At 47.6% G+C, this 12,174-nt stretch overlaps 1 protein-coding gene across 1 annotated transcript in view; it reads right to left on the bottom strand.

Annotated features, from left to right (window-relative positions):
- Positions 1 to 12,174, bottom strand: part of Slc26a8 (solute carrier family 26 member 8) — an 86,204-nt gene that overhangs the window by 17,188 nt on the left and 56,842 nt on the right. Inside the window, exons 12-17 of the mRNA XM_008840203.2 lie at positions 10,119 to 10,196; positions 7,130 to 7,225; positions 6,750 to 6,856; positions 6,603 to 6,672; positions 5,847 to 5,939; positions 5,622 to 5,753 (exon numbers count right to left, since the gene is read on the bottom strand). Coding sequence (XP_008838425.1) covers positions 5,622 to 5,753; positions 5,847 to 5,939; positions 6,603 to 6,672; positions 6,750 to 6,856; positions 7,130 to 7,225; positions 10,119 to 10,196 — 576 coding nt within the window. The remainder of the gene's footprint in view (positions 1 to 5,621; positions 5,754 to 5,846; positions 5,940 to 6,602; positions 6,673 to 6,749; positions 6,857 to 7,129; positions 7,226 to 10,118; positions 10,197 to 12,174) is intronic.

Raw genomic sequence — 12,174 nt, 5'->3', positions numbered from 1 at the left:
GATATGCATAGGGAGTTTCTTTTCTGGTCCTGTGTATTTGGTGTTCTGTGTGCTTCTTGTATTTGTATGGGCATGTCTTTAATTTTGGGAAATTTTCTTCTATAATTCTGTTGAAGATCTGGTCCGTTCTCATGTCGTTTCTAATTGGCTTATGGAGTGTTTCACTTCGTTCTTTATTTCAGCCTGAGTATTCTTCAATATTTCTTGCTCTTTTCTGAATTCATTCAGAAGTTTATCCCTATCTTCCTTCAGTTCTCTGATTTCTTTGTTTTGTGTGTTCTTTAAATTCACTGAATTCTTTTATCATGTATTTAGTGGGTGTCCTAGTGTTTCTCCATTGCTGTGACAAAACACTCTGACCAATACCAACTTGGGGAGGAAAGGGTTTATTTAGCTTACATATCCCAGGTCACAGTTCATCCAGGAGCCTAAGATAGGAACTCAGGGCAGGAACCTGGAAGCAGGAGCTGGAGCACAGGCCATGGAGGAATGCTGCTTACTGGCTTGCTCCCCTGGCCCCTGCTCAGTCTGCTTTCTTATACAACATAGACCCACCTGTCCAGGGGTGGCACCACCCACCGTGGGCTTGGTCCTCCCACGTCTCACAACAATCAAAAAGATGCCTCACAGACATGGCCATAGGCCAGTTCAATGGAGGAAATTCCCCAACTGAGGTTCCCTCAACCCAGGTGTGTGAAGTTGACACTAAAGCTATTCAACACAGTGGGGATATGTTATTTTTGTTTTTCATGTTATTTTTTCTCTGTGACTTTGACATGTGAATTTCTTTTGTAGTTTCTGATTCTTTTCTTGTGTGAGACTCAAGCCTTCAAGTTTAGGTCTGCTTCTTTTTGTGAACTTTATGTGACTTTGTGGTTTACTTGTTGGGCATGAAAAGCTGGTTGGTCTAGGCTTCTGGTTCTCTCTTTTGATTTTATATTGGAGTGGCCAAATTGCTTTCATCTTCAGGAGTTCCCACAGAGGCTCAAGTCAGATGAGGATCAGATGCTCTCAGGCTTTCTCCTGAGGTCTAGATCCCTCTAGGAAAGATGTTGTCTTCAGGAATTTGGGGACTGGCCTGGTCTGGGAGCAGTGCTCAGGAAAATGCTGGTCTCGGGCAGCTGGTGGCAGTGCCACTCAGGGAAGCAGAGGGAGGTGAGGGCGGGACCAGGCCCAGAGGGCTCCTGGGGACCTTGAGAAGGAACTGGGTTGGTCTGGATGCAAAGGATCAGGAAGCAGTGGTGGCTCTGAGCCAAGCAGTCAGCCCCAGTGTCTGGGGTGCCCAGACAAGAATTGGGCTAGTACCCAGGCTAGGAGGAGAGATGGGACGGGGCGGGGGAGGTGGGAGGGTGAGTGAGGCTGGGGGAGTCAAAGCACGGTAGGCACCGCTGGACTTACCTAGAAGAGAGGCTGGCAGGCTGTGCAGCCCAGGGAAGCAGAGGGAGGGGAGGGCGGGACCAGGCCCAGAGGGCTCCTGGGGACCTCAAGAAGGAACTGGGTTGGTCTGGATGCAAAGGATCAGGAAGCAGTGGTGGCTCTGAGCCAAGCAGTCAGCCCCCAGTGTGTGAGGTGCCAAGATAAGAATTGGGCCAGTATCCAGGAAAGGAGGAGAGATGGAGTGGGGGAGGTGGAAGGGTGAACGAGGCTGGGGGAGTCAATGCCACTGGACTTATCCAGGAGAGAGGCTGGTGGGTTGTGCCCCCCCCCTTTTTTGCTTGTTGAGACAGCGTCTTCCTGTAGCCCCAGCTGTCCTGGAACTCACTATGTAGTCCAGGCTGGCCTTGAACTCACAAAGATCTGCCTGCCTCTGCCTCCCAAGTGCTGGGATTAAAGGTGTGTGCCACCATGCCTGGCTCTTTGTTTCTTTGCCCAACTTCTCCCAAGATAAATACTCACCGCTCCCCAATTGTACCGAGTGCACTCACTTAACTTTTCCATCGGTGTCCTTCACTTTTTCCCCTACTTTTCAGGTCCCTGTTCCGGGTGCCACTTGCCAGTGCCAGCCGGCCAAGATGGACAGTACCTGAAAGGGGGAGTGAGGATTGAAAGAAAGAAAAAGAGACAGAAAAGATGCTTGGGAGGACTGACAGTGAATACTGCAGCCCTGGTTTATTTCAGCTCTGCCTTTTTATGCAGAAGAACTCAATTAGTTACAATAGTTTTTTTTCCCCACCTGTATCTGAGGGTCAAGGAGCAGTCAGATCAAAGCCTTCTTTGATCCTTTTGTTTACCACTATTGCCTCCAGGTCAGGTATTGTGAGGCTCTCCATAAACACCTTCCTCCTGAATGGGCAGGTTAAGTACTGGTTTGCATGACACAAACTCAGTAAACAAGGCTGCCACAGCTCAATGATTAGCAGCTCCCACACATATGGGTGTATTTCCTTCATGTAGCTAAGTACACCCATGTCGTGCAATGCCTGCAGAGGACAGAAGAGGCTGTTGGATACTCTGAAACTGGAGTTAAGACAGTTGTTAGCTACCATGTAGGTACTGGGATTTGAACCTGGGTCTTCTGCAAGAACAGTCAGTGTTCTTAACTGCAGAGCCATCTCTCCAGCCCCTAACAACCATTCTTAACTTCACTTCCAGGGAATGTGATGCCCCCTTCTGCCCTCGGTGCACATTGCACACATGGGTGCACTTACATACATTCAGGGAGAATGCTTATACATTAAAAACAAAATAAATGAATAAAAATTTAAATCACTAGCCAGGCATGGTGGCACACACCTTTAGTCCCAGCACTTGGGAGGCAGAGGCGGGCAGATCTCTGTGAGTTCAAGGCCAGCCTGGTCTACATAGTGAGTTCCAGATCAGCTGGAGCTACAGGGAGACCCTGTCTCAAAAAGACAAAAAAAAGAAAAAAAAAATCACTAAAAGAATTTGGGCTTGGGACAGAATTTCCCACAATTCCTGAAATGGCCCTATACATCCTTCTGCCATTTTGTGGTAAGCATTTATGCCAAATGGCAATTCTCGGCATGATGATTATAAAATCAAAATGGTGATCAACTCTCAAAAATCCTGAAGAAGCCCTCTGTCATGCAGCATCAAACATTCAGCCATGATTTAATTTTTTCTTTTTCTGAGACAGGTTACAGGGTCTCCCTGTAACCCCAGCTAGCCTGGAACTTGCTATGTAGACTAGGCTGGCCTCAATCTCACAGAGATCTGCCTGCCTCTGCCTCCCAAGTGCTAAGACCAAAGGTATGTGCCACCATGCCTGGCCTTCGACTGCTTTGAGACAGAGTGTTGAGTGCCACAGCTGGCCCGAAATTCTTGTCTCCATCTTCCAAGTGCTGGAGTTACAGGCCTGTGCCACCTTTGGCAAGATTTAACTTATGTGAAACTAAGCACACCCATCTCATTAACAGGTAAATTTTCTTTCGTTTTTAATGAATGGTGAAAATTTATGTACACTAAAGGATTGTTTTAATTTTTTTCTTTATGGGGCTGGAGAGATGGCTCAGTGATTAAGAGCACTGGCTATTCTTGCAGAAGACCTGAGTTCGAATCCCAGTACCCACATGATGGCTAACAATCGTCCACAACTCCATATCCAGTGGATTCAACACCCTCTTCTGACCTTTGTGGGAAAAGCATGACATAAATGCACTTACCTACACACAGGCATAACACCGTACACAAAATAAGTAAATTAAAAATTCTTTATGGTTTATTAGTGAATTTTTGATTTGTACATTTATTTCACATACCTATGGTGGTATAAAAATTTGGGTGAAAAAGGGTTATGTGTAGAACAGGTTTAAGTAGTGGCCCCCCGCCCCCCACCCCAGACCCTAAAGCTAGAAAGTCTGCCTGGAGGCAAGAACTGTTCAGAAACCATCACTGTGGTAATCTCTCTCTCTCTCTCTCTCTCTCTCTCTCTCTTTGGTCTTTTTGAGACAGGATCTCCCTGTAGCCCCAGCTGTCCTGGAACTCACTATGTAGACCAGGCTGGCCTCGAACTCACAGATATCTGCCCACCTCTGCTTCCCAGTGTTGGGATTACAGGCGTGTACCACCACGCCCAGCAGTAATCTCTTTTTATAAAAAAAATTATGTGTGTCTGTGTCTGTATATGCGCACATACGTGCAGGTGCCTGAGGAGGCCAGAAGAGAGCATTGGATCCTCTGGAGCTACAGTTACAGGTAGTTGTGAGCCACCCAATCTAGGTGCTGGGAAATGAACTGGGGTCCTTTTCAAAAACAGTAGGTGCTCTTAACCACTGCTCTGTCTCTCCAGCTCCCCAATGGGGTAATCTCAACAGCTAGAATAGCCTTTAGATGCTATAAAATCCCCTTCCAGAAGAGCAATTTATGCTTATCTCTCCTCCCTACCCTCCCTCGACCCATCATCGTTTCCTGAATACCAGGCTAGACATCAGTAGACTCTGGCAGACCCAGGCTAGACATTGGCAGATCCTGGTACATCCTGGTCAGACATCATCAGACCTTGGCAGACCCTGGCTAGACATCAACAGACACTGGCAGACCCAGGCCAGACATCATCAGACCCTGGCAGACCTGGGCCAGACATCAACAGATGCTGGTAGACCCGGGCCAGACAGATATCACCAGACCCTGGCACATCCAGGCCAGACATTGGCAGACCCTGGTGGACCCAGGTCAGACATCAACAGACCCTGGCAGACCTGGGCCAGACAGATATCACCAGACCCTGGCACATCCAAGCCAGACATTGGCAGACCCAGACCAGACAACAACAGACACTGGTAGACTTGAGCCAGTCATCACCAGACCCTGGCATATCTGGGTTAGACATCAGCAGGCCCTGGCAGACCTAGGACAGACATGAACAGATGCTGGCAGACTCGGGCCAGACAGATATCACCAGACCCTGGCACATCCAGGCCAGACATTGGCAGACCCTGGTGGACCCAGGCCAGACATCAACAGACACTGGTAGTCCTGGGGCAGACATCACCAGACCACGGCACATCCAGGTCAGACATTGGCAGACCCTGGCAGATCCCCAAGAGCCCCAGGCACTTTGACTCTGCCCTACTTAGAATCAGAAAGCCATCTCTAAGTCATTTTATTTCCAGAAATCTAAAGCCAGAGCTAAAAGCTCGGAAGTGGGTACAGCTGGGGAATAGCTGAAAGTGTTAGCAGACAAATGGGTTCTCCTCACCACCTGCAGTCCAGACATCTCCTGCCTACCTTCCTGTCAAAGCTTGAACAGCCAAGGGGACCCCGCATCTTCATTTCTGAGTAGCAATCACTGGTTTCCAGTTGTGGTTTCTTGTTTGAGATGGGGGTCTCATGTAGCCCAGGCTGGCCACAAACTTGCTGTGTGGTCAAGGATGACCTTGAACTTCTGATCTCCCTGCCTTTAACCTCCTGAGTGCTGAGAGTTTAGACATGCACTGGCACGCCTGGTTTATGTGGTGCTGGGTATTGAACCCAGGGCCTCATACATGCTAGACAGATACTCTTCCAAGGGAGCCACATTCCCAGCCAGATTTCTTGTGATCCATCTAAAGGAATGCTATCAGGGGTCTGTGCTGGCTTTTTGTTTTGTTTTAAAGAAACTCCTGGTGTACTTTTGGAATAAAATTTGGAGGAACATGCAGGAAAGGCAAGGCACGACTCACCCTGGGCTCTGGTTCCAGCTCTTCACAGTCACAGAAACACCTACAAATTTTATTTCTCAAGTTGATGCCACTATCATCGTTAAACAGAGTGAAGATGTCTTCTTCTTTAAGAGGCACCCTTACCATATTGATCTGGAAGACAGAAGGAGTCTCATGCAGGTGGGTGGAGGAGGAAAGGTGGGCAGAAGGGTGCAAGGGGTGCTTGGCAGGCAGTGGGGTAGTTACCTCTTTTAACAACTTGTGCTTTAGGTTGTACACATTGACAAACGTGATGGAGTTGCAACACTGAAAGATCTTCACCCCAGGGATGAGCACCACCTGCGAGACACAACAAGAGGGGGACCATGCCTCCCCTCTTCCCTGGAGTAAGGGTCGTTCATCTTTAGCGTCTTCTCAAGAACCTGTTCCCTAGGAGGGATGAGGACTAGAAAATTCTCTCTTCCCATTTCACCTGCTTCCATTTCTCACGGCTCTTTGTCTGGACTTCCTCTCCCCAAAGTCCACAGTGAGAGGACCCTCTGCTGGCTGCAGTAGTGTGAGGATTAGCCCCCCTCACCCCGTCCCCTGGAGCTCCACGTCCCTGTCCTCTGTGGAGCGGGATGCAGGCCCTAGGATGAAGGGCTGAAGTTAAGCTGCTGCTGCTTTAAAAGACATATGTGTGTGTGGTGTGTGCATGCGCGTTTGTGTGTGGGCACAGGTGTGTACAGGTGCACATGTACATGTATGTGTGTGGGTGGAGGCCAGCGGTTAATGTCAGGTGTCTTCCTTGATTGCTGTCTGCTTTATTTACTGAGGCTGTGTCTCTCACCGAACCCAGAACTGGATGATTCAGTAGTCTAAATAGCTTGCTGTGGGGATTCCCTGTCTCCACCTGTCAAGCGTTGAGATTACAGTGAGTGCTAAGGAGCCAAACTCCTCAGGCATGTGTGGCAAGTGCTTTATCCACCGAGCTGTCTCCTTGGCCCTGGGCTGGCTTCTTACCTCCCGATAGTCATTGATGTTTCTGTAAATGTTGGTGTTGGGGATCTGACCCAGGAGGAGGATCTTCGTTCTGAAAGGAAACGAGCTTGCCTTAGGTCACTAGACCCTTGCCTTGCCATGGCTGACCTTCTACCAGAGGCTAAGTACCTGTGTGAACGAACAGTGGCGATGAAGAAGGCAAAGACTAACGAAATAAGCAGTCCGATATCCAGTCCCAGGAAAATCGCTGAGGAGAACGTCACCATCCAAACAACCTTGTGGAGAAGGCGTGGAGGGGGAAAGGAGACTGAAAATGCAGAGCCAAGATGCTGTCAGGCCTGTCCCTCTGCCCACCTGGGTTCTGGGACCTGAGTGACAAGCACTTTACTGACTAAGCTCCAGACGGCCCCTTTCAGGGCAACTCAAAAGGCCTTGGAAGAGTTGTCTGTGTTCCTCACTCTGCCTGTGGCTGACCTCTGGCTGGTTCTTCTCCCACTGCAGGCTCCCCCTCTGGCCTTCCCTTCCTCCCCTGGGGCATCTGCACTCACACAGTCATACTGGTCCTGCCTCCACAGACTGGGTAAGTTGTAAATGGTCTCCAGGTAGGGCACCACATTGCTCAGGACAATCCCTGCCAGCACAGCCTGTGGGGAAAATGATAAAGTTTGCCTCATGTTTCCTTCAGGGAAAAATTCCCAAATCCTCACAAAAAATGTAGCCAGCCTTGCCTCTCAAAGATTTTACATAGGTATTTCTTAGGAACTCTATGTCTAAGCTACAATTCCTAGTTCAGCCAAATAAAAATTCTTCCCATTTTCCTCTATTCTCCTCAATAATTTGTCAAATGCAAGGGCCAAGCTCATGCTAAGGTCAGGCCTGACTGATTTAGCTAGGACAACTGGCAACAGGCCCCTTTAACTATTTATTTTTAATTTTTATTCATATATATGAGTGGTTTACTTGCACGTATATAAGTGCACCCATGCCCCTACAGAGCCCTCAGAGGCCAGGAAAGGGTGTTGGATCCCTTGGAACTGGAGTTACAGATGGTTGTTAGCTGCCATGTGTGTGCTGGGAACCAAACCTGGGTCCTCTGCAAGAGTAGCCAGGCTCTTAACCACTGAGCCATCTCTCCAGCCTGCCTTTTCTTTTCTTTCTTTTGAGATAACGTCTGTCAATATAGCCCAAGTTGGCTTCAAACTCTTGAACCTCCTGCCTCCGCCTTCTGAGTGCTGGATCACAGGTATGCATCACCAAGACTGACTTTAGCATCTCACCTACTTTAAGGAACATTTTCTTGTGCTCATGAAGTCCTCACACTGGGTGAACAGTGTTCAGCTTTTTCCTGGTCATCCTTTCCTCTGCCTGGGAATTAGAACTGAGCCAACCACCGAGAAAGGACAGCTTGCTCTTGTGTTGTGAGATTGTCCAGGGAGAAAGTGACCACAGCAGGGCAGAAGAGGGCAGGGCAGGATGAAGTCCCCAGAAATGCCTTCTTCCCCACCAGTCTCTCTTCTTTCATCCAAGAACTTCTAAACTTTTATCAATGTCCAGGAAGGTATGTTAGACAAAAAAAGAAACCTCAACTTCATAGGGTTTTTATAGAACTTGTTTTTTGACCTTGAGGCAAGGAGTATTAATTGGAAGCAAGTCTTATCATAAAACTATGAACAGAAAAAAATTTTCCTTCCTGAATATTCAGATAAAACATTCATTTCATAAAAAGAATTACATTCCAGGGCTGGAGAAATGGCTCAGAGGTTAAGAGCATTGACTGCTTTTGCAGAAGACCCGGGTTCGATTCCCAGCATCCACATGGTGGCTACAAACCATCCTTAACTCCATTTCCAGGGGAATCTGAAGCCCTCTTCTGACTTCTGTGGCACTGCACGACACAGGTGCACTCACAAACATGCAGGCAATATACTCATACACATAAAATAAAAATAATAAAATTTTTAAAAAAAGAATTACATTCCTACATTTTCTTTTCTTTTCTTTTGGTCTTTTTGAGACAGGGTCTCCCTGTAGCCCCAGATGGCCTGTAAATCACTATGTAGACCAGGCTGGACTTGAGCTCACAGAGACCTGCCTACCTCTGCCTCCAGAGTGTTGGGATTAAAGGAGTGTGCCAACCCACGTGACTCCTACATAATTTCTTGAGAGCTTGTTTGGAGGTTCTAGCAGGGGAGTGCAGCTATTCGTATACCCTTGACCGAAGACTGGTCCTCCTCTATTGGGGAAGGTCATCCTCTTCAACCGAGCACACAGCTTCGGGAGGGATGCACGTGGACCATTGAGGGAGGAAGGGGGCACCCGCCTAGCCAGCCAGATCAGCTGAATCAACACTGGCGATCAATGGGGTGACAGATGTCACAGCCAGATCGCCCTCACATCCTATAATTTCTTAAGAAAAAAAGTTTTGGTTTCATAGTGAGACATGCAGCCTTGAATTCATGCGTGATCTTCTTGCCTCTGCCCCCACTGGGATGACAGGTGTGTGCCACCATGCCTAGTTTACATAATTTCTACCATCAAAGAAACAACTATTATTAACATTTTGGTATGTTCTGTATATTTTTGGCATGGATCTATAGTATTGCTTAGAACCATTTGGTTACAGTTTGTAAGAAACACACTTAACATGGCCAAGGGTCAGAGGTCATGTGTCAAAAAAAAGGAAGAAGAGATAGAACCATACAGAGAAGCCACCAGCTGAACACAGAGTCAAAACTCAGCTTTCAGACTTGCTCTTCTGGCGCTGTGAATAACCAGGAGGCTGCGTGGCAGCAATTCCGGAGCTGAGTTCAAACATGGAAGGCAGAGCAAGGCCTTCCAGAAACTGTGGGAAAACAGAGGGCTGGATGCACAGAGAGAGTCCAAGCTCGAGCTGGAGATGGGTTTCGGACACCTGAGTCTACTTCAGTCACTGAATCCTCACTCCTGAACCTGAGTTTATGGCTTAAGGAGAACAACTGTAATCATGCTTCTTGACTACTTACCATGAGTGTGACATGATCATGTTTTACATGTACATACATAAATACCACATATATTATATACAGACATTGTGGCTTTATCTGATTGCATTTAACTTCCAACCCTATGATGGAGACATTATTATTATTATTAGTTTGTACATGTGTGTTGGTGTATGTACATTTGAGGTGTAGATGTTGTGAATGCATGTGGAGGTCAGAGGAGGGTGTGTGTCTTGCCCTCTCATGCTCTGCTTACTACCTCAACACAAGGTCTCTTGCTATTTTTTTCAGCTAGTCTGGCCGTTGACAAGCTTTAGGGAAGCTAATGTCTGTGCCTCCCCAGCACTGAGTACACACCACTTTGTGTGGGTGCTGGAGATCCGAAATCAGGTCCTCATGCTTGTGCAGCAAACACTCTTGCCCACTGAGTCACTTCTCCAGCCCCAGGAAGCTTTTAGTCTAGGACCAGTCCAGTGCAATTCTCTACAGAGATGCCCCACCAAGACACAACCCCAAGATTCCATTTTTCTTGATGTATTTGGTCAGTATTACTTACATTAGGCAGATCATAGAAAAAGTGGCCCACTTTCACCATCAGGAGCAGCATCACACCTGCGCCTACCAGAGATGCAAACTGAGGAGACAGAGCCGGTTGGAGAGAAACCATCAGGAACGTATTAGTCCCTGTTTTCAATGGAGGCCTTCTGCTTGGTAAGAAGTCATTTATTTCATAAAAGGATTTGGGGTTTGGCATAAATGCATTTTAGGATCTTATTGAGGTAATCAACATATAAGTAGATGCTCAATAAATGTGTGAATGCTGTCTGAGAAGTTCTCCTTTTTCCTGGGTATGAATTCTTACTGCCACAGCTCAGGACTATGAATTGGAAGTCTCCTACCATATGACTTATTAGCTGGGCATGGTGGCGCATGCCTTTAATCCCAGTACTCGGGAGGCAGGGGCAGGCAGTGAGTTCAAAGCCAGCCTGGTCCATGTAGTGAGTTCCAGGTCAGCTGGGATTCTAGGGAGACCCTGTCTCAAGACAAAACAAAACAAAACATTCCTTCAAAACTTTAGCCCTTCCTTGAGCAATTTAGATGTTCACCCAGCCCCAGCAGATTCCTCACTGACAGCTCTAAAGTTCCAAGATTCTACTTTCTGTATAAATAAATTTCCCACCTTTCTCTTTCTTGCTGGAGCTCTGACAACTTCCCACCTGATAGCTTCAGTGGAGTTTCATCTCAAGATTCATTTTATGTGTATGAGTGTTTGTCTGCATGATATATGTGTACCATATGCATGCAGTGCCCACGGCGGCCAGAAGAGGGCATCAGATTACCTAGAACTGGAGTTACAGTGTGAGCCACCATGTGGGTGGACTCAGGTCCTCTGCATGAGCAGCCAGTGCTCTTAACTGCTGAACCATCTATCCAGTCCCACTGATGTTAAAAAACACAATAGGGCTGGAAATACAGCTTGATGAGTAGAGTGCTTGCCTAGCATGTGCAAAACCCTGAGTTCAAGCACCAGCTCTGCATACATTGGGCATAATGGCACATGCTTGAGATCACAGCACTTGGGAGGTTGAAGCAGGAGGATCAGACGTCCAAGGTCATCCTCACCTACAGGGTGAGTTCAAGGTCAGCCTGGGCTACATGAGACCCTGTTCAAAACAAAACAAAACAAAGCAACAAGAAGTCTAGATGTGGCCACTCGGCCCTTCTCCGCTCTACTACTCTGCGCTGTTATTACTAAGTGCTCACTGACTCATTTAGCAAATGAAAGTGAGAAACATCATTCCCTTGGGAATCCCAAGGCTGTGTGGACAGCCTCACACTCATGGTCTCTATGTATAAGCCCCCAGTAATCCAAATAACACAAAGACGCATCATTGTCCTCTGCCATGGGGATGGGTACAACCAACCACAAATCAAAGCACGCAGATCCAGGTGAAAACCAAGGAAACCCTTCAGATCTAACCCATCTAAGGGCCATCAATATGGATTCCGTTCTCCACTTTTCCTCTTTATTTTTGACAGGGGGAAAAAAAAACCACCCTCCTGGTGGGCCTCCCTCATTACTCACGGCTACTCACATGCTGCTTTTACGCCCCATATCCATGCATCACTGAAAAGAACAGCTAATCCACCAGTGCCCACTTCCTTCCCAGCCCCAGGTGGTCCCCAGCTGGAACCAGCCGCCCAGCTCCAAACTGAACCACAAAGCAGTGTGGGAAGGAAGAACGGGGGGAAAATGGACCAAAGTGTCAGGAACTAAGGAAGCTCTGGGGTCACGGTTCACAAGCTGTAGAACTAAGCAGACTATACTAATGTGGTCAGAGGGACTTAAAGGACAGTTTTTGCCCCTTGCCCTCCAAGGACGACTAAGTTCCAGGGAACTATGGAACATCTCTCAAAATGTCCTGTAACAGCGGTGAGTCCTCTTGTTCAGGGAGGCTATGGAGACCCCATGAGATGGACTTGAACCAGTGTCCAGTCTACAAAGAGGAAGGGTCAACTCAGAGGAAATATCTCATCCATGCTTCCAAGTGAAGCCAGACATGGTCGAGCAGGACCTTTGACTTATCTTCACATAGATGGAACTGATAAAA

The sequence above is a fragment of the Nannospalax galili genome, unplaced genomic scaffold (assembly GCF_000622305.1).
Source record: "Nannospalax galili isolate Female #2095 unplaced genomic scaffold, S.galili_v1.0 scaffold538, whole genome shotgun sequence".
Taxonomy (NCBI): Eukaryota; Metazoa; Chordata; class Mammalia; order Rodentia; family Spalacidae; genus Nannospalax; species Nannospalax galili.
This window is presented reverse-complemented; position numbering and strand designations above follow the sequence as displayed.